The 21,992-nt window shown below is 44.0% G+C and overlaps 2 protein-coding genes across 6 annotated transcripts in view; one reads left to right on the top strand and one right to left on the bottom strand.

Annotated features, from left to right (window-relative positions):
• Positions 1 to 1,114: 1,114 nt before the first annotated feature.
• nkiras2 (NFKB inhibitor interacting Ras-like 2) lies at positions 1,115 to 9,756 on the bottom strand. 3 transcript variants are annotated; one of them, XM_078529263.1, is made up of 4 exons: positions 9,709 to 9,756; positions 6,883 to 7,020; positions 4,391 to 4,584; positions 1,115 to 3,153 (listed from the first exon to the last, which is right to left on the bottom strand). In XM_078529263.1, exons 2-4 carry the CDS (start codon positions 6,974 to 6,976, stop codon positions 2,917 to 2,919), a joined length of 525 nt encoding a protein of 174 aa, XP_078385389.1. In that variant the 5' UTR covers positions 6,977 to 7,020; positions 9,709 to 9,756; the 3' UTR covers positions 1,115 to 2,916. The 3 variants fall into 3 exon arrangements, with proteins under 3 accessions (XP_078385389.1, XP_078385387.1, XP_078385388.1); XM_078529261.1 differs by having other exon boundaries at positions 4,391 to 4,632; positions 9,709 to 9,749; XM_078529262.1 differs by lacking the exon at positions 9,709 to 9,756 and adding an exon at positions 7,148 to 8,257 and having other exon boundaries at positions 4,391 to 4,632.
• A 4,006-nt stretch (positions 9,757 to 13,762) lies between these two features.
• The window catches only part of dnajc7 (DnaJ (Hsp40) homolog, subfamily C, member 7), a 44,860-nt gene continuing 36,630 nt past the window's right edge, over positions 13,763 to 21,992 (top strand). For 2 of the 3 annotated variants that reach the window (XM_078529264.1, XM_078529265.1), the window contains exon 1: positions 13,763 to 13,881. In XM_078529264.1, the coding sequence (XP_078385390.1) occupies positions 13,811 to 13,881 (71 nt within the window). In that variant the 5' untranslated portion in view covers positions 13,763 to 13,810. The remainder of the gene's footprint in view (positions 13,882 to 21,992) is intronic. The other variant, XM_078529266.1, reaches the window with a different exon arrangement.

Below are 21,992 nucleotides of genomic sequence, written 5' to 3' on the forward strand. Positions count from 1 at the left end.
AGAAAATATATTCCTCACACTATTACAGTGTGTACAATATAAACCTTTTCGTCCCACCATTCAATATACTCACCCGCAGCCCATCTCTTCTCTCTACTGCTCTATTTCTAACTTCCTGTTCCTTTCAAAAGGTCCCCAAGCATGTTGGCTACACATCCACCTCACCTGAAACTTCCTGTTTGGATCACTCCATCATGCTTTCACCCAGCTCACAGGACATTAATAATTCCAGCCAAAATCACAAATAACACCTTTTGTGACTTTGGACATAGTGTTACTCCTCCTCAACCTCTCCAGTGAAGAAGTGGTGAAGGAGGCTGGCGTGGTCAACCACAGTAATCCAATTCAATAGGACAGTCCATGTGTGGTTTGATTTCTGCCTATCCAAAGCCAATGCTCTTCTTCCTCCCACCGCACCATCTCCCCTAGAATCCTCCAAGCATCTATCTTTGGCCCTTCATCTTTCTTACCTATATGGTACTTCTCAACATCACCTTCAAACACTGGGTCTGGGTCAGCATCCATATGTATGTTAATTCAGCTGGTTCAACCCCATAGGCGCTTTCTTGTTGAAGCATTTTCGATGAGTCACCACTTAATTCAGCTGAACATGCAGATCATTTTCAACATCCAACACAAATTCTGCTCCCTCTGTCACCTCTAATCCACAAGTCACTCACTCAAACCTTGAACCCCAAAGTCTTGTTTGATATCGTTCCACATCCTCGCCATCACCAAGACTGTAGACTTTTACCGCTGAACTTTTCAGTCACCCTCTTGTTCTAGTTTACCTAACTTTGTACGTACTTTATATTGTCACTGCTTTAGGTTCAGAACGGGAGCTATAAATCAACAAGTGCGATACGCGTCATTTTACTTTTGCGCAATTAATCTCGATGTATTTTCTCTTTTGTGGAACAAGACAGGGTGCCAGTGCAGACTCGATTGGCCTCCTTCTGCACTGTAAAGATACTGTGAAGATGTCCTTTTCTAGAAAGCTTCCTAATATTTCACTGGAATCATCTTGGCAACCTTCCATAAATAAATTTTAAAAATCTATAGACTAGAAATCTGAAATAAAAAAACCAGAATATTGTAAATACACAAATCGGTGAAGACAAAAACCATCTTATTATGTTATGCATGTGTACCCTTCATCAGAATCCAAGGGACTGCCTGCTTGTTAAGTCTTTCTCTTGCAGGAGATGCTTGCAAGTTTGATTAGGATAGAGGGGCTGGGATCCCAGTTCCTCCCAGGCTCATTCATGCTTGTTATTCTTTTTATTTAATTGCCCACAGCACAGCATTACTCAGCTCATTACTACATAACCTAGAGGTCTCCTTCAGACCCAGGTGGACGGACTCTGTCGCCATTCATTCTGGTGACATCTGGGTGGCCTATTTTTCTTTTAATTTTAATTATTTCAGCATTTCAGAATTAAGCTTTTTTTTAAAAAAAAAAAATCTGGTCTGGTCATGTAATTTATAATGGCCAGCTTTTCTACAGAGGTTCCAGCAGCATACATAAAACAAAATCTGTAAATGTTAGTAACCAAAATAGAAAATACTCACTCACTTTCCCAGAACCTCTTCATCCAATTCAGGGTAGCGGGGAGTCGGAGCCTATCCTGGCAGGCACTGGGCGCTAGGCGGAGTAGACCCAGGACGGGACGCCAGTCCTACACAGGGCACACACTCACAGAGGGGTAATTTATCGTAGCCAATCCACCTAACCAGCACATCTTTGGATGATGGGAGGAAACCAGAGCACCCGGAGGAAACCCACACAGACACGGGGAGAACGTGCAAACTCCACACAGACAGATACCCGAGGTCAGGATCGAACCCGGGTCCCTGGAGCTGTGAGGCAGCAGTGCCATCGTGCTGCCTGATTTGAAAATACTGACAGATGAAAATAGGAGTGAAATGTTTTGTAAGAATATCTTATCTTTCAGACGCTGAGCCTTGCGTCCCTAGCATTTTTATTTCAACAGAATATCCATATCCATCATTCCATCTCTCTTCCCACCTCCCCCACCCCGACAGTAAGATGGTACTAAATGATCACACTGTACAGGGTGCAGAAAAGATTTACAAGGATGTTGCCAGGATTGGAGAATTTTAGACATGAGGAAAGATTGGGGTTGTTTTCTTTGGAACAGAGGAGGTGGAGGGGAGATTTCATTGAGATTTATCAAATTATGAGTGGTCTAGATGTGGTGGACAGGAAGGACTTATTTCCATTAGCAAAGAGGTCAATATCCCAGGGAATAGATCTAAAGTAACTGGGGCAAGGAGTTGAGGAGTTGAGAAATTCTTTCATCAGATCACGGTAGGGGTCTGGAAGTCACTGCCTGAAAGGGTCATCGACACAGAAACCCTTATTGCATTTAAAAAGTATTTGGATATGCACTTTGAAATGCCATAACCCATGGAGCTATAGACTAAGAGTTGGAGAATGGGATTAGGCTGGATAGCTCATTTTCAGCTGGGAACAAACATGATGAGCTTAGTAGTCTCCTTCTGTGCCATTAAATTTCTATGTTGCCTGATGAAGCTATGACAATGTGTTAGTAAAGAAGCTAAAACTGACCGTGTTGTGCATAGATGACCCTTTATAAGTTTTGGTTGACCCTTTCTTTCCTATTCTTTAATCACTTTTACCTACAATGACACATTTACAATAACAGTCAATGCACTTCAAAAGTAATACATTCATACTTATAAGATTACACTTCAATAAGGCTCAGTATAAATAGAAGGTAAAGCGCAATATAAATAGAAGGTTTGTTATATGAATGGGAAAGGAACATTAGCAACATAAATAAGTACAGGATCTTCTCATGGGATGTATGCTTTGCAGGAATGGAATAAAGTTTTGCATTTAAATGGAATCTTTGCTTTTCAATTACTGTATTAACTGTCAATTGAGCCGCTCCCCTTTTTCCGGCTCAGGGGGAATGTGGATTTGCTTTGGGGCTGTGTCATCTTACTAGCCAGATGGACAAATGGCTCGATCAGAGTCTTGCGCTCTGCCACAGAAACCTCCCACAGCTTAACCTTCTCCGACTTTGCCCAGTGTTGAGCAGCATCATGGTCCACACGTCGCCCCTCCTGTAGGTCACATTTGTTCCCCAAAATTACAATTGTCACCTGCAGAAAGACCCAGAAAGGGAGAGCGTTTAATGCCAAAACATATTTAAAGCTTTCAAAACGCTTTAACATCTATATGAGAATTACTGAAAAAAAAACTTAAGCAAAAACTGAGTAATACTATTTCATGATAAAGGTAATGGTGCAAAGTGACTTCCAGCTCAGGAGCTCCCTCAATGATTCAGCTGATAAATGCACGGCCCTGTGTAGAACCGAGCCAGGGAGATCACAGGTTCAATCCCTGCTTTGTGCCGAGTTAGCTATCTCAGTCTCATTTCCCAGCTTCAGCCCCATAGCCCTGCAGGCTTGGTTCCCTCAAGTGCCCATCCGATTCATCATCTCCGCCTCTACTTTGGGACTAAATTGGACAGCTGAGAGGCAGGATGGGCCAAGTGGCCTCCTTATATGCTGTAAGAATCTATGATACATCAACAGACATAGTGCCTGTGGCAGGATATTTCACCATGGCAAGAAAAGGTGCAGATTGAGTTTTTTGAGCATAATAGACTTGCTCTGAAGGTGACTCAGCTGACTGGTTCTTAGGTGTATGAATTACTTGCAGGTAAACTACACACAACCTCTTTAAAATGACGGGCATGAGGACAGTGTGGCACAGGCTGATGAGATGGCAGACTTTTCTGCCGCTGGCTGCAAGAATCCTAAGTGACATGAACGTAGGACACTGGAACCCAGTTCCTGGTGGGCTCAATACACAGCGCACACAACTGTCTGCAAACTGGAAGTCTCATTCAGCCTGTTCTGGATGTTTATTTCATCATTTTTTGGGATCAAGGAATGGGGAATTTAAATGGGTTGGGCAGAGTCCACAATAATGTAGGTTGTACGTTGTCTGTGGAAGAGCTGTGCTTGATGGACTAAATTGCTTTTTTCCATCTCATATTTTATATTCTTGCAAGAATAGTTAGTTAGTGTGTGGAATGCCTGTTGGTACATTTGGGCTGTTCTAGGTTTGTAATGTGCTAGAAGCTGACAGAAGTGGTAGAACGTTCCATTCTTCAGGACCAACATCCCTCATCATAATAAACAGAAATTTCACCAGTGTAGCATTTTCCAACAATTTACATTTGAAGTGCAGCTCTTTATTCAGCTGTTCAGAAAGTATAAAGTGTTATTGGAAACCATTAAACAAAGGGAAATACACATTCTTTTAATCAAGCACAAAGGAACATGGAAACGTTTTGGTGGCTGGACCACAAAACAGTGTTTATCACAGTACCTCCTTCTTATCGCGGGACCTGTCGATTTCCTTCTTGAGGGCTTCGACTCGCTTGAAAGATTCCCGGCTGTCTATACTGTACACCAACACAAACCCGTCAGCAAAGGAGTAGTAGTGCTTGGGAAGCTCGATGCCTTCCCTCAGGCCTCTTGTGTCATAAAAGCGCACCTGCTCCCGGACACCACGGTCTGTCTCTATAGAACCAACATAAATATCTTCCAGGGTTTCATTTGTCTCGGAACCTTTTGAGGGGGGGTGGAAAAAAGGGAGTTAATATTGTGCATAAAACTCTTAGAGGCCTTGACAGGGTTGATGCTGAGAGGCTGATGCCCCTGGCTGTACAGTCTCGAAATCAAGAGCAGAATCTCAGGGTAAGGAGTTGGCCATTTGGGACTGAGTTGAGGAGAAAGTTCTTCACTCATGAGATTGTGAATCTTTGGGATTCTCTGCCCCAGAGAGCTGTGAATGCTCAGTTATTGAGTATATGCAAAAGACTGAGATTGATAAGGTTTTTGAACACTAAGGAAATCAAGTGATATGGGAACAGGGTAGGAAAGTGAAGTTAAGATAGGTTGGCCATAACTAAATGAATGGCAAAGCAGACACGAGGGGTTGTATGGTCAACTCCTATTCTTATTTCTTATGTTCTCATGAGTCATGCACCAGACTATAATAAAACCAATGTTGTTATTATTGCTTTTCCTCTTCAGACATCCCAGATGTTAGTATATATTTTACAAACTAAAAGAACTTTTACCTCTGTGGCATCTTAAACAATGTTAAGACTTTCCAAAATGCTTCATAGCCAAAGAAATATTTTTGAAGTGTAGTCATTATCGTAATGTAGGCAAATACTACAGCCAATTTGCACATGACAAGGTCCAATAAGTAGTAATGAAATAACACAGGGAGACAAGAAATAGGAGCAGGAGTAGACCATATGGCTCATTGAATATGCTCCACCATTCAATACGGCATGGGCTGATCTTGGGCTTCAACTCCATTTTCCCATCTGCTCCCCATACCCTCAGTTCCCTGTGAGAGTAAAAATCTGTCTATCCCAGCCTTAAATGTATTCAACCATTGGGCATCCACAACGCTCTAGGGTAGAGAATTCCTAAGATTCACAATCCTCTGAGTGAAGTAATTTCTCCTATCTCAGTCCTAAATGATTGGCCCCTTTCCTGAGACTGTGCCCATGTTTTAGACTCTCCAACCAGTGAAAACAATCTCTCAGCATCTACCCTATCAAACCCCCTCAGAATTTTGTAGGTTTCAATGAGATTGCCTTACATTCTTTTGAACTCCAGAGAATATAAACCCAATTTACTTTGCCCTTCATCATAGGACAACCTCTCATCTCAGGGTCCAATCTAGTGAATCTTCTAGTGAAGAATCAAGTGAATAAATGACCAGGTAATCTGTTTTAGTGATGTCAGTGGAGGGGCTTTGGGAGATCCCTCCTGCTTTTCTTCGAGTAGTGCCCTGGGATCTTTTACATCCACCTGATTTAATGCCTCATTTGAAAAGTGGCACCTTGACGATACATTCTTGCAATACTACACTGCAATGTCAGCCTAAACTTTCGGTTCAAGTCTCAGGAATGATTTACGAAGTGGGAGCAATCTTCAAATGCTAGAAGTGCAAAGGTCAGTACATATCAGAGCGAGACTCCTGACTGAAAGGTTAATGTATCTTTCTGTTATACATTCCCAATGATTTGTATTTCACTCTCTTCAGTATTCAATATCTGCATACATAGTTTCCTACTGTTTGCTATTAGAGTGGTCTATATTCATCCCCCACTGCAGCTCCCCAAAGAATACATTTTCATAGCTAGCTCGATCTCCAAGTCAGAAACTACACCTGAGACTGCTGTAGTCATCACCATATGGTGGGAAACTTGCCCCGCTTGTTGTTAGGGGAATAGGGTGCAGCTGCTGTTGTGATGTAAATATACCTTTAGGGGTGCATATCTCAAACTGCTATCCATCCCTATCCACCATGAGACAGGATGCGATGTATAATCCCATGTACCCTTTGGGCAGAACACAGCAGCTGTCCTGCAGGTCCAATGTGTCTACATAGCCTCCCAGTTACTATTGTATGTATACAGTTTCATCTTCAAGTAAAGAAACTACATTATTGTTTTACCAATTCTTGTTGTACGCTTGGTATGTTTGTGCTAAACAGAAGAATGCAACAGCTGTCTCTGGTTACATTCCAAGTGTCAGCCCCACCAGCGCACATTATTGGCTCAATACTGTTATAAGAAGTCTTTTATTACAGACTTATATCTGACACTTGATTGGTGACCACATCGTAATTCCACCAGCAAGGCACGTTATACCAGATCTCTTCATTCAGTGTATACCAACACACCAAGAAATAAGTCCTTTCCTATCCACATTCTACACACTAGTTGAAAGCACAGGAAGGCTGGAAATAAAACTGGATTTTTTTTCCCCCCAATCTGTTGCCTCTGCACTCACCAACAGTATGGTTCCCATAGAGAAGCTGTTCCAAAATGGCAGTTTTTCCAACTGATGCCAAGCCACAAACCACCACTTTACAACTCTTCCCCATCTCACTCTTCTGGAACTGCCAACACGAATGGGGAGAAGTGGAAACTGTATGGAACAAAAGAAGTGAAAATATTCAATAACATTCAGCACAAAGCACATGAAGAGCATCAATATACAGAATTAGATTTAAAGTGGCTACGTATTCAGTATTTCTGGCTTGCATGTGGCATACCTGAATTCACACAGCACAGAGATTGCAAGAATAATGTGCCAATATCATCAGCATCTCTCGGTGGAGGGCTGCAAATTTGATAATATTGTTAGGGTGATCTGGAAAGTGCTGCCCAAAAGGGCGGTAGAAGTAGATTTAGCAGTAACTTTCAGAAGAGAATTGGATATATACTTGAAAAGGAAAAACTTGCAGGTCTGTGGGGGAAGGAAAAGGGGTGTGGGACTAACTGCTCAGCCAGTACAGGCAAAATGGGGCGAATGGCCTTCTTCTGTGTTGTACAATTCCACATGTTCAAGAAATAGGTAGAAAGAAAATCTCAAATGCTGTAAATCTTTACAAAACCTCGATTATTTGCACTCTTCGTTCAGCAGTATTTACTGGTTGAGTTGGTTTAATTTTGCACAAACTGGCAAAATTCAACTGGGTGTTTTGGTTCATTTTGAGATTCTCTGGACATGTGATTCAGCACGATGTGGTTCTTTTCTTGTTGTTCAGTAGCTGGTAGGATTTACCATACATGCAGGTCTGAATTTTAACCTGGAAACTAGCAGGATTTGAGGTGCCAGCAATTTAATGCCTTGTTTTATTAGTTTAGTAGAAAAACTTGGGTCTTCTCTGCACATACTGGGAATTGGATCAGGTAAACTCAATTCATCAGGATTCAAAAAATATCTGTCACATTAAGTGTCGGTGGGGTGGGGGTGGAGCACGGGTGGCTAGTGACTGATCATCTATTAAGTTCCATCCACCAATGTCCTTTATTTGTGTGGAGCGAAGGGAAGATAGATAATTGAGGTATAAACGTAACTGTTATAAATGTAGATTCTCACTAGCATAGTCAATTGGTCTTAACCACAATTGTGTGTGTGTTACAGTTCACTCAGGGAGTCTGACTTGCTGTGACAACATGCACTTTTATAAGCATATTGTACTCTGGAGCTATGGACAGTGATGGCAGAGGTTCCAACTTTCTTTCCATCACATGGCTGACCAGGAATCTCTCCCCCTCTTACCACCTTTCACTGGTGTGTCAGAAGAATTTTCAGATGGATGCTCAACCTGCTTGGCCACATTATGATCACACCTTCCACGGCCACCAAATCCTGGGGTGGGACTCGAACCCAGGGCTTCTGGCTCAGAGCCGGGGATGCTACCCACTGCACCACAAGATCTGCTTAACCACATGATTACCATGGCCCAATCACATCCCAATCAATTATACAAAAAAAGCATCAGTTGCTTTTTGTTCACGATCCATATATCCAGTTTGTTTTTCAAAATGATTTATTTATATTCTAGCTTTTTAGTTTTAAATCTTCTTTTTCTCCCTCTTTAGCGTCAAGTCCCACCCTGCTCAGCCTCTCTTGTTCTCCTTGGCCCAAATCCTCCTTTTCCTCTCGGTGAAACCCAGGGCCAAAACTGAGACACGCTCAACTACTCTGTCCCCATCAAACCCAAATCTCTCTCTCGCTTCCTCCAAGCTTGGCCCGAGAGCCAGGGCTGGTAAAACGAACACTGAGTGAATTTAAATAGCAACTGAGGAGAAATGAATGAACAAATCTGGCAAAAATGCATAAAGAAAGGGGAGACAGAGACAGAATATGACAGGCAAGCGAGTGATAAAGAGATAGCGAAGTCAGGCTTTAGAAAAAAGTGCGAAAGACTAAATCTTTTTTTTGTATTAGTGATGTCGATTGAGGGGTAAATATTGGCCAGGACACCAGGGAGAGTTCCCCAGTCTTCTACATCCAACTGAGAAAGCAAACGGGGCCTCAGCTGAACACCTCACTCAAAAGACGGCACCTCTGGCAGTGTAGAACTCCCTCAGCACTGCAAAGAAAACAGAAAATGCTGGAAAAACTCAGCGGGTCCGGCAGCATCTGCGGACAGTAGAAGCAGAGTTAACGTTTCGAGCCCGTACGACCCTCTGTCAGGGCTGGACTCAGTACCCCCAGTGCAGTGCTGAGGGACCGTCCTCGGCACTGGGAGATCAGCCTGGATTCTTGGGCTCAAGTCTCTGAAGAGGGGGAGGGGAGGGGGGAGGGGGAGAGGAGGGGAGGGGGGAGGGGGAGAGGAGGGGAGGGGGGGAGGGGGAGAGGAGGGGAGGGGGCAGGGGAGAGGAGGGGAGGGGGCAGGGGGGAGGGGGCAGGGGGAGAGGAGGGGAGGGGGCAGGGGGGAGGGGGAGAGGAGGGGAGGGGGCAGGGGGGAGGGGGGAGGGGGCAGGGGGAGGGGGGAGGGAAGACTTGAACCCACAACCTTCCCAGCCCAGAGCTACCCATTGAGCCACAGCTGACAGCAATGCAAAGCTAAAAGGTTTATGAACATTGAGAACTACATGAGCAGAATTAACAAACAGCCCAATGTTTCTGCCCAGTCACATCCCAACCTCTGATTTACAAACAAATAATAAACAAGGTGGTTTTTGTTTTTTGTTTGGGGGGGGGGGGGGGGGAGCCGCTCTATTATCGCCCCCTCCTGAATACCCGGGAGGAATGTGAACATTTAAGGCCGTCACATTAAAAGGTTAAAATCAACGGGACGCTTTTCCCTTCAATACAAACCTGTCCTTCCCCTCCCCCAAAAACAAACAACAAGAGCGCGCGGCACAAGCGTTACCCCAGCCCCAGGCTCAGCTCCACCTCTCCCACCCCACACACAGCGCCCTCACCAGGCCCGGAGGAGATCTCACCCCCCCCCACCCCACACACAGCGCCCTCACCAGGCCCGGAGGAGATCTCACCCCCCCCCACCCCACACACAGCGCCCTCACCAGGCCCGGAGGAGATCTCACCCCCCACCCCACACACAGCGCCCTCACCAGGCCCGGAGGAGATCTCACCACCACCCCCCCACCCCCCCCTCTTTAAAAATCTCAATGAAGAATTGATCTGCCATTGACATAATAGATGGCAAAGAAACACTTTAGTTATTGGAAATTATTTAAGTCCAACAAACCTTTGCTGCCAGACCTGCTGAGTTTTTCCAGGTATTTCTGTTTTTGGTTTGGATTTCCAGCATCCGCAGTAGTTTTTTGTTTAAACCTTTCTTTTGTTTTTTTTTGCGCAAATGCTGTCCCTCATTCCCCAGATTTAAAGACTTGCATTTATATAGCACCTTTCACAACCTCGGCCTGTCCCAAACCCCTCCACTGCCAATTAGGTACTTAGTCACTGTTGTAAAGTAGGAGATGCAACAGCCAGTTTGTGCACAACAAGCTCCCATAGAGAGCAATGTGTTCATCTGTTTTGTAGTGCTGATTGAGGGATAAATGTTTTGATGGGATACTAGGGATAACTCCCCTGGTCTCCTTCAGGATAGTACCATGAAGTCTTTTACATCCACCAGAGAGTGCAGACATGGCCTTGGTTTAATATCGCATCCCAAAAATAGCACCTCCATCAGTGCAGAACTCAGTACAGTACGTAACAACTATATGATGCACTGCAGCAACTCGCCAAGTCTTCTCTGGCAGCACCACTCAAATGGACAACTGCCAACCTAGAAGGTCAAGGGCAGCATATTCATTGGAACACCTTCATCTCCAAGTTCCCCTCCAAGTCGCACACCATCCTGACTTGGACATATACCATTGTTCCTATAGCGTCACTGGGTCAAAATCCTGGAAGTCCCTGCCTAACAGTATTGTGGGAGTACCTTCAAAACACGGACTGTTATAAATACGTTAACTGTAATAGTTTTGTATGTAATTTACCATGCAAAAAAAAGCACTTTCAGATGAGGACTCAAAGGGTTGGTCTTGGAACCACTAACCATGTGATTGGTTGCCCAGTATCATCAGTATCTGTAAGTTCGTGCATTCATGCTTGGTCGGCATTGTTAGATGACGGCCACTTATGCCTGTTTCCCCGAGCTCCGCTTTCACCTGAGTCTCTCCCCTTGGCTGTGGTTTCCTGGAGTTAAGTCACAACGTGGAGGAGCCACGCTAATACTCAGATTGGAAGCTGCATTATTGTGCATATCAAAATAGCAGTACGAAAGGACACAGTTCACAGTTGGCAGGAGGTCCAGGAAGACAGAAGCTCGCCCCAAGGATGGAAGCCGAGACATGAAATCCAAGAAAAAGTGGGCAGCTAAAAAAGCAAATTTCAAAGCAACTCAATTGGCGTACAAAACCGACAGGAGAAAGATAGCATGGCAAATCATGGGTGCACAGTCCATTCAATGTCCATTCAGCAAAGCTGAACTCAAAGAGAGTTTTACCGAGAAACTCTCAAAACCAAATAACAAAGCAAACCTCCAAAAGTTTGTATTATATAATGGAATGAGAGATTACAACTCTTTGAAAGGACCCACACAAAAGGAAGAGGTCAAGGAGGCAATTAAAGGCATTGATAAGAGCACGGCAGCGGGACTTGATGGGATGAAGGTGGAAGACACCATGGACATCCAGGCAGAGTACGAAGACAGGCTTCCACATCTCGTCTCCCTCTGGCTCAAGTCAAGTTCCATCCCATGGGTCTTGAAAAAGAGTCACACGGTTCTCATTCCAAAGACAGACGACACTGAGAAACTAAAAAGCATAGACAAGTGGCGACCAATAATGATCGGCTCAATTTTATTACGGCTCTTCACTAAGATCATCGCCAAACGCTTAAGTGAAGCAGTCCAGATCAACCCAAGGCAGAAAGGGTTTCTGATGGCGACTCCTGGTTGTAATGAGAACATCACAGTTCTAAGTAACATCATGAAAGGGGCCAAACGCAACAGGAAAGGGCTAGCCATTGTCTTTGTGGATCTGGCTAAGGCGTTCGATTCCGTAGGACATAAAATGCTCATCGAGGCACTTCAAAGAGTGGGGCTGCCAAAAAGACTCATAACAATGATCACAGATCTGTCCTCGGAAACTAGCACATGTATGGAATGTAAAGACGGTCAAACGGAACCTATCAATATCATGAGAGGGGTCAAGCAAGGTGACCTGTTATCACCAATTCTGTTTAACATCGCGATGGATTCTCTGATCTGTTCCCTACAGGAGGCACAGTTGGGTGTCCACTTGCCCTTCTGGGGAACGCAGATTAGTTGCCCAGCTCTGGCGTTCGCTGACGTCATTGCTTTACTCAGTGACTCCCATGCAGGCATGACCAAGAACTTAGCCATCGTACAGGACTTCTGCCAGGACACGGGGTTGGAGATGAATGCCGGGAAGACAATGGGCTTCACTTCATCCACAACAGGAAGACGTTTCTGTACAATAGTATGGTGAACTGGTAGTTGAGAGGAAATCCGATCTCATACATAACACCAGGAGAGACGGAGAAATATCTGGGAGCCAGAATCAACCCCTGGGCATGGGTAACTGAGGAACAATGGGGATCCAAAATCGATGGATGGATAGCGAATTTGAAGAAGGCAGCACTTCGACCTATTCAAAGGATCAAAATCCTTAAAACCCACATGATTCCAAGAATCTACTTTCATTTAATCCTCGCAGAGGTATCACAAAACACATTGGTGAAACTCAATCATTCCATTAAAAATGTTGGGCTCCTGCTCTTGATTGTTATTCAATAAATTGATTTAGTTGGTAATGTGGACTTCAGATAGAATCGAATTCAGCTGTGATGCACCCAAAATCAACTAAATTTCTGACAAGGACTTACAAGTCACTTGCACAACATAAGAATGAGTCAACACCTTCAGAAGAAGAGGGAAAAAAATGGAACAATACAAAATAAAATTGACATGTCAAAATAGGTCATGTCTTTAAAGAAAGCAAGAATGCCGCATTCACAATTTTGGCCTTTTTGATGGTGTTCATAGCACAAATATCTCAAGCATGCTCACAGCCTGTACCAGTGCCGCTGACAAGCTGGTTTTAATGTCAAGGAATAATGCTCGGCAGTGATATTGCCAAGCAGTGTCTATGCCAGTAGTGCACATGTCTGCCATTATCAATGCTTGTAATGGTAATGTCAGACCATACCCATGGCAATCATACCAGTGCCTATTCAAGTAATGACAGTCCTGGGCAGTGTTATTGGCAGCAGTGCCATGATACCAGGCATTTTAGTGGTAGTGCCAGTGCCTGGCATGTTTTTTAAATTATTCTTTCATGGGATGTGGGTGTCACTGGCTAGGCCAGCATTTATTGCCCATCTCTAAAAGTAATTATCATCACTGCCATGGTGCCAGGCATTGCCTATGCTGGTAGAGTTGGTGCCAGGCAGTGTAATTACCATTAGTGCCAATGCCAGGCTGTGTGGTTACTATGTGCCATTGTACCAGGTATTGTCAATACTGGTGCCAGGCAGTGTAATCACCAACAATGCCATAATGTCAGACATTGCCTATGCTGGTATTGTTGGTGGGTGGTGTATTAACCATTGGCGCCGCTGTGCCAGGCAGTGTAATTACCATTATTGCCAATGCCAGCAGTGTAATTATCATCAGTGCCATGGTGGCAAGCATTGTTTATGCGGGTAGGGCCAGCAGTATAATTGCCATCAGTGCCATACTGCCAGGCATTGCCCATGTTGGTATTGTTGGTGCCAGACAGTGCCAGCGCCAGCCAGTGTTAGTCCTCCAGCAGCTCCGGAGGCCAGCGGCTGTTTGTGCCGCAGGGACTCTCTTGCCCCCCGCTCCTCCCGGATGGCGAGCTCTTTGTTCCGGAAGCCGGTGCCGGGCTCCGGGTGTTGGGAAATGGCGGCCGGAGACTGCGATGTGATGATGGCCCCGGAGCCGAGCGGAGCGGGAGAGGCCGATCCGGAGAGGTAGCGGCAGCGGCGGCGAGGCGAGGCGGGGCGGGAGGGGAGGGGAGGGATGACCGCCAAAGCCCGGGAGGGAGGGAGGGAGGGAGGGAGGGAAACCGAGCGAGGGAACAACAAAGAAATAAAACCCGTGCCGGGCCTCGGGCCTCGAGTGGAAGCGGTGCCGGGCTCTTCCCCCCCCCCCCCCCTCCGGGGGCCTCGGGGTGACTCAAAGCCCCCAGGGGGATGGAGAGTGGGTCCCGGGGGCGGAGGCGGTTAAACTCTCCGCCCGCCGAACAAAAGCAGCCACGGGCTCCAGTGGGCGGGAGAGGCTCCGGCTGCAGCTTAATCCGTTCAAAAAAATGTTTCGGAAATTGGTCCATTTTATATAAATTACTGGGAACAGTTGATCATTTCTCAGCCTTTGATGCTGCAACTGCCCCTTTCCTTATGTTCCTCCCGTCCTGAGGCGGGAGGGGGGTCCGTCCCCACTGCGCATCCCATCTGCCTCCAGTTGTGCTTTTTATGTTCACGTTTCTTTAATCGATCAGCATTTACCGTTTGTAATATTAAACATTAGGGGGTTTTTTCTTTCCCTTTGACGGGAGGGAATCTCTTCTCCATATCCACGTGGGGTTTGATATCAGGATGGGAATCAGAATCCCTCCCCCCCCCCAGGTTTAAATACTAGAACCTTCCACTCAGATCTACATTTTTTTCCCTGAGATCAGCTCACACTCGCTCCATCGAAAATATCTTGTTTAATTCGCAAATGGTTCTGATTTATCAAACATTGATTTGCTCAGTCAAGTGCATGTGGTGTGGGTGAAAATGTTCCCCGCTGTGCACTAGCCAGTGATTACTCACTGTGGTGATGAGTTCTTTCATTCTGGTGATGTAAGAGATTCCTCTTACCCCCCACCCCCTCCCTCCCCCCTTGCCCCCCCACCCCCTCCTCCCCCCTTGCCCCCCCACCCCCTCCTCCCCCCTTGCCCCCCCACCCCCTCCTCCCCCCTTGCCCCCCCACCCCCTCCTCCCCCCTTGCCCCCCCACCCCCTCCTCCCCCCTTGCCCCCCCACCCCCTCCTCCCCCCTTGCCCCCCCCACCCCCTCCTCCCCCCTTGCCCCCCCACCCCCTCCTCCCCCCTTGCCCCCCCACCCCCTCCTCCCCCCTTGCCCCCACCCGCTCTCCTCTCCTTCGCCCCCCCCCCCCCCCCCTTTAAATATGACCAGCTCAGAAAATATTTCAGCATTATATGCAGTTGGAAATCTATTAATTCCTCAGTTGTGTATTTGTTTGGAGCGAAGTCGGAATGCAGTACCAGAATTTGCTACTGGACAGAAATGGAGATTGTAAAACAAGTCCTTTGAATGTAGAAGATCAGGGATGATTTAATTGCGCTGTTTCAGGTGATTAAAGGTTTTGCCGGGTTAGATAGGGAGAAACTATTTCTTGTGGTGAAGAAACCCAGAAGGAGGGGGCATAACATTAATACTAGAGCCAGGCCCCTCACAGGTGATATCAGGAAGTAGTTCTTCACACAAAGTTGTTGAAATCTGAAACATTCTTCTACCAAAAGGTGTTCAGGCTGGTTCAATTGTAAATTTCAAAACTGAAATTCTTAGATTTTTGTTAAGCATGGTTATTTAAGGGTTACTAAAACAAGACTGATGCAAGGGATTGTGATACAGATCAACCATGATCTAACTTTTTTCACCCAGAGGGTGATGGGAATCTAGAAATCACTGCCTGAAAGGGTGGTAGAGGCAGAAACCCTCATAACATTTAAGTATTTGGATGTGCACTTGCAATGCCATGACATACAAGGCCTAGTGCTGGAAAATGGAAATAGTGCTAGAATAGTTAGGTACTTGTTTGACCGGCGCAGACTCAATGGCCCGAAGGGCCTTTTTCTGTGCTGTAGACCTCTATGGCTCTATAACTGAATGGAGGGACAGGTTCAAAAGGCTGAATAGCATGCTCCGGTGCCGATGTTTCTTGTAACCATGACTGTTATGAACCCAGCTGATATTAATACTGGACAAGTCAGATCCCAGAGTGAAACCTGGCTTGATAGATCCTAGCCATTTTCTAGATACCTGGGAGGAAAATTATTGAACAAATTCACAGGAGTGTGCTGGTGAACTTTTAACACAATGAATAAAATATTTATTTAACAAGAAAAAAAAAGTTACACCAGACAAAAAGGATGGAAAGTTCTCAACACAAGAAATGCTTCAAATTCACACTATTCCTTTACCCCTGCAATATCTTTACAGACATGCAATCCAGTGGAGAGTTCTCACTAGCTTGACACACACAGGCTTCTCGCTTGGGACTGGCACAGTTGCAAATGGTTTTCTGCTGGTGAATTCCTGAGCTTTTCACCCAACTGGTGTATCTCCTCAAGAGACCCAAAGACCGCACTCTAAACTCTATCGTCCGGTAGCACCTCTGCTAAACTGATCACTTTACTGAGTTCTGTGACTGACTATTCAGTCAACTACTGTCCTAATAGATTTGTCATGTTTTCTTCTCAGGGAGCTGAAAATCCCTGCCTTCACTCTCTGAACTGTCTCTTCTGTCTTTTCTCTGCCTGTGTCACTTGACCACTGTCACTAGGCAACAGTAACAGTTTTTCCTCCAGAGTCACTAAACTTTTAACTCATCTCTTTACCTTCAAGGGTTGTAAAACCTCACTAAAAATGTATATGTACAAACAAACCCTAAAGACCTGACCTTTCAGTCAGGAGCCCATCCAGATTTCCCAGCATCAAACAAAACCTAAATGAAACTTGAACCCTTTTTACCTTACTTAACACACATATATTCAATTTAAAAGTTATACATTGTTTCTGACACTATTGATGATTCTTTTAGTCTCTTGTTTCTTTTACTCCACTCTCCAAAAAGAAATGACTTTTCCTCAATGTAAGTAAACATTTATTGAGTCATGAATTGCAATGTAGTAAACGGAAAGTTGGAGCATTTTTTTACCAGTGATATTTGTGAAATATTTGCAAATTCCCATGTAACACTTGAGCTGTGAAGAGTGTGTATACATATATATAGGAATAGGGCAGGGGAATAGAACTAGTTGCTCTTTCGGGGAGCAAGCCAAAAGGACTGTGGGCCAAATGACCATTACTGGAAAATAATGTGATTATTCAATTTGCTATTTCTCAAGTGGTGATTGTGCTAAATCCAGTGTACAAGTTAGCATTTTGATCAATTCTGTTGTATCTTTTACCTGGGACTTGGTAGGAAATTTTGGGTCAGCTCTGATTCTTCCTCCACACATCCATCGAAGGTCATTATTATCAAGTAGTTCGAGTTAATCTCTGATGAGAATTCTTGCTCTGCAACAGCACAAAAAGAGCCACCATTTGGCTATCGTGCCTGTCTTGGCTCTCTGAAAGAGTTAGACCCTCTTTTACCCTTTCCCAGTATATTTTAAGTATTTCTTCAATTTTTTAAAGTAGATAATGGATTCTCTGCAGCCCTCTTTCCTTAGGATGTTACATGCCCTCGCAACCCCTCTGTGTGTTTGAAAGACAAACCTCCTACCCTCGCCCTTTGCTCCTTTGGTGATCTTAAATGTATGATTACTAGCTTCCAATTAACCAAACAATGAAATTAGTTATTCCAAATTTGCTTCAAAATCTGTGTGTGTGTAGGTCCGTACTTCTACAGATTGGAGCAGATGTGGAAAGGGCTCACTACCCAGTGTGGAAGCTGCATCATTCATTGCAGGGAGCACCCAGGTTTGATCCCTGGTTTGTTTCATCTGCTAATCTCAGCTAGAATTATGTAATTAGATGAGAGAAAGGAATAAACAGTCAGATTACACCTTGATTACTGTTTAATCTTCCTTGATGGCATGCATGTATGGTTACCAAGAGCAAAGTATGTCCAGGACTATACCTACTGTTAGACAGCAGTCTAAACAGGGTCTTACCTATAGACTCAGGTCTCAGCTTATTAAGAAATTCTTCCTCACACAACTTTACCGGTGTCTGGGAAGCTTTCTGCATTATCGAATTGTGCTATCAAAATGCTTGTTTGCTGGATCTTGTGGAGGAGAGTTGGAGCAAAGAAAAATAAATTAAATCATATAATTTCTCTGAAAGCCTGCAGAGCAGAAAAACATTGCTGCTCAACAGTTCATAACATAACATTAAGCTCTGTAGATAAAGGAACTTCATCTGAATTTTTTAAGATTCTGATTTTAAGATGTCAGATGAATGTTTCTTTGTTGCATTTTTTATTTATGTAACACTCATTCTTTTAGACAAGTGACCTGATGCTTAGACGTAGAATGGTTCCTGGTGGTGTAACAATGTTATACTGGAATCGTAAACTTGTGAAATGCAAATATTTTTCTGAAAATACAATCCACCTTGCTCTGATGTTAAAGGGCCAGAGGTGGATTTGATGCTAAAGGTACCTATTCTTGAGCACCCTGATACCTACGTTAGTCAGTTCACTGCCCAGTGTGGAAGTTGCATCATTCATTGCAGGGAGCACCCAGGTTTGATCCCTGGTTTGTTTTATCTGCTAATCTCAGCTAGAATTATGTGGTTAGATGAGAGAGGGGAATAAACAGTCAGTTTACACCCTTGATTATTGTTTAATCTTCCTTGATGATAAGCATGTGTGGTTACCAGGTGAGGACAAAAGCAAACTGGAATGTGATGCCCCCCCACCCAGAACCCAAATAGCTTTTTGAAACTGTTCAAACTCGTATCAAAGTGGAATTCTACTGATGAACAGGTGGTTTCTTTGTAGGGAGTTGGGGGTATGGAAGCGTGGTATCCACTTCTCCGTTTTGACAGCAGCACAAATCTGACCAAATCTTGTCGGGGCAATTGTCTTATGAAGGTAGAAATTGTCCTTTTTCATAATTCTTGCTAGGGTGTTATTAAAAAAGAACAATTTCTGCCCTCATGAAAAACAATAATTCACATTTTGCAAAACTGTCAGCACTGACTGTTAAAAGCAGAAATCGAGAAGTTGCTGTCAGTGATTCCCGTTCCTCCACAGGGTGCACTGGTGAAGTCTCTGCAGATGGCAAATCACTGAACTGAGAAGAGCCTCCCCTTTTAATGTCGCTGTTGCAAAACCTGAAAAGGTTACATCTTGTTAATAAGGTGAAACTTAATTTTTAATGGCGTTTGATGAACAAGTTGATGAACAACCTCTCTGGGCTGGAAAACTAATTCTATATTTGTGTAATGTCATTATTTTTCCAATACAAGAATTCCATAGTTTTTTAATATATTTTAAAATTATGATCAACAACTTTTAGATCATGAACTCTTCTCCATCCCCACCCCCTTTCCGAACCCCCCTTTTCCAATAATTTATAATTTTTAAGTATATTTTTCTTTTCCCACCTATTTCCATTATTTTTAAATGTATTTCCATCCATTATTTTATCTCTACCTTTTAGCCTATTTCAATCCCTTCCCCCCCCACCCCACCCCCACTAGGGCTATCTGTACCTTGCTCGTCCTGCTTTCTACCCTTAATGTCAACATTAGCACATTTCTTAGCTAAATATCACCACTGTCAACACCTCTTTGACCTTTTGTCTATGACATCTTTTGGCAATCTCCACCTATCACTGGCCCTCTATCCAGCTGTACCTGTTCCACCCCCCTTAAACCAGCTTATATTTCACCTCTTTTCTATTTTTCCTTAGTTCTAATGAAGAATCATTTGGACTTGAAATGTTAACTGTATTCCTCTCTGCAGATGCTGTCAGACCTGCTGAGTTTTTCCAGGTATTTTTGTTTTTGTTTTGGATTTCCAGCATCCGCAGTTTTTTGCTTTTATCTTAAGAGTTCAGCATGGTTCTGGTACAGTTGACATTGGTAGTGGTGCCATTTAAAATTTAGTGTTGGACTAGATTAGGATTTGCTACAGCAGCCCACACAGTGTAGATCATGTCAGTCAGCTCTGTTACATGGCTGAGTTTGACTTTGCTTTGTGAGCTAAAAGGTTGTAAGAAATGGCTGATGCTCCTGTTTTTTTGTAACCCCCTCTCACATTGGCACTTTTTTCATATCCAGGAACTGCCCCACTGTAACTTGGAAAATTTAAGAGAGTGATTTATTGTTTGATGCAAGTTACAGTTTTGTAGGTTACAAAACCTTTTTAAAGAGTACAACTGTTCTGGTGCTTAAAATGTGATATAATCCCTAAAAAGAAAAAAAGGAAATTAAACAGCAGAGCAATTTGTAGGTTAAAAAAGGATGCTGGGCAGTGAGCAAGTGAATGGCTTCAAATTAGTTGAACCTGTTAGGCTTTGTGTTCTCAACATGATTTCCTCATTTTCTCATAATTTTCCCACAATTAATCTGTGACTTCCATTAGCAGAACTTGTATGAGAAGGTGGTAATACCAGTATAGTAAAGTGATAAAATTAATTGTTCTTTTGGGTGTGATTTTATCAAAAGCTGCAATGCGCTTAAGGCTTCCTGTCGAATGCTGATCGACAAAGGGAACCAAGGGTTATGGGGAGCAGATAGGAAAGTGGAGTTGAGGCCACAATCAGATCAACCATTTTCTTATTGAATGGCGAAAGCAGACTTGAGGGGCTGAATGGCCTACCTGCTCCTAATTTTTGTGTTCATATGGCATTGGCTTGTGGACAAGCGCTCCTCGCACACGATTATTCAATATTCACTAGGAACAGGAAACTCTTGTGTGAACTGTCAAGAAGACGTGGAGAAAATATGGTAATTAATGTCACCATCAAATGGGAACTTATTCATTGTATGTAGTGACATTGTAATGGCATGTTCACTTTGCCCGTGCCTTACAGAGGGTAGGGTTCTACAGGAAAACTTTGGAATGAAATTAGGGCCTGGAACTTGATTAAACAGTGCATGTACAAAGTTCAGTGCCTGACTATTGGTTCTCCCATGATCTGTCCATGAAAAGCCAGAACAAAATGAAATTCCCTCTGAGCATTTTGGTGATGCTGTAGCTATAGGTATGGGTGGGGGGGTGGGGTTGCAGAGGGTGGGATCTGTGCCTTCTGGAGCTTGTGAAGTTCCATCTCATGGTAGAAGTGTGAAGCTGCAGTCATGACTATGCAACACGCGCATCAAATTTAATATACTATAGGTATTAGGGATCATGTATTACATTACCAGTTTCTGATTATGTTTATATGCCTTGTCTGTCCAAGACTTTGGAGAGTGGTGGAACAGAAGTGTCTCAGATGGAAAGAATGAACTTGCAAAATACAGCATCTTTCACGACCTCAGGACTTTCCAAAGCAAAAAAAGTAATTTTGAAGTCCCATCACAATTGTAATGTAGGGATGTACAGCAGCCCATTTGCCCACAGCAAGGTCCCACTAGCAGCAATGAGTTAAGTGACAAGATAACCTGATTTATTGGGTGTTGATTGAGGGATGAATCCGAGAAGCTCCCTTGCTCTTCTTCGAAAAGTGCCAGGAGATAATTTAGCCACTTTCTCAGTACTGCACTGAACTGTCAGTGTAGGTTACATGTTCAAGTCCTTGAGTACCTTCTTTCTGACCACTGCGCCAAGCTGACACCCTAGTCGTTCTCATCCTGTGGTGTATAAAAGTCCGCGGCACAGCCTGAAAATTCAGCTGTAGTTAATACTAAATTGGCAGTTTCAGTGAGTTGCTCTCTGGAGGTAGGATTGAAACATTGTGTAATGGGAGATTTAACCACAGTCATCTAAATTATTTGAGGCCTTTAACATAAATAAACCTCCCACAGCACTTCACATGTTGAGAAATGGAAGCTGAGATGCAAAACTACTGATTAACAACAACATGCATTTATGGGAGACATTATGGAAAGCTTAAGGTGACTGTGGGAAAACAATGCTAAAATAGCCTCTATTCATAGTGGTCCACATTGTCACTTTTCAATTTCATCTCCAGCAGGTAAAGGGAATAATTCTTTGAGATTCCAAATCCTGGGGCTGGGGACAACCCCAATTCTTCAAGCATGCCCAGTCACTCAATCATAATTCAGTGTTGTCTCATGATTCAAGCACCAATCCACTGAATGGCTTAGAGCATGGTAACAACACAATTTGAGGTCGTGGGGATTGGATGGGGTGTCATCTGCATTAATGGCAGTAGG

The sequence above is a fragment of the Cetorhinus maximus genome, chromosome 25 (genome assembly GCF_964194155.1).
Source record: "Cetorhinus maximus chromosome 25, sCetMax3.hap1.1, whole genome shotgun sequence".
In the NCBI taxonomy this organism is placed as follows: domain Eukaryota; kingdom Metazoa; phylum Chordata; class Chondrichthyes; order Lamniformes; family Cetorhinidae; genus Cetorhinus; species Cetorhinus maximus.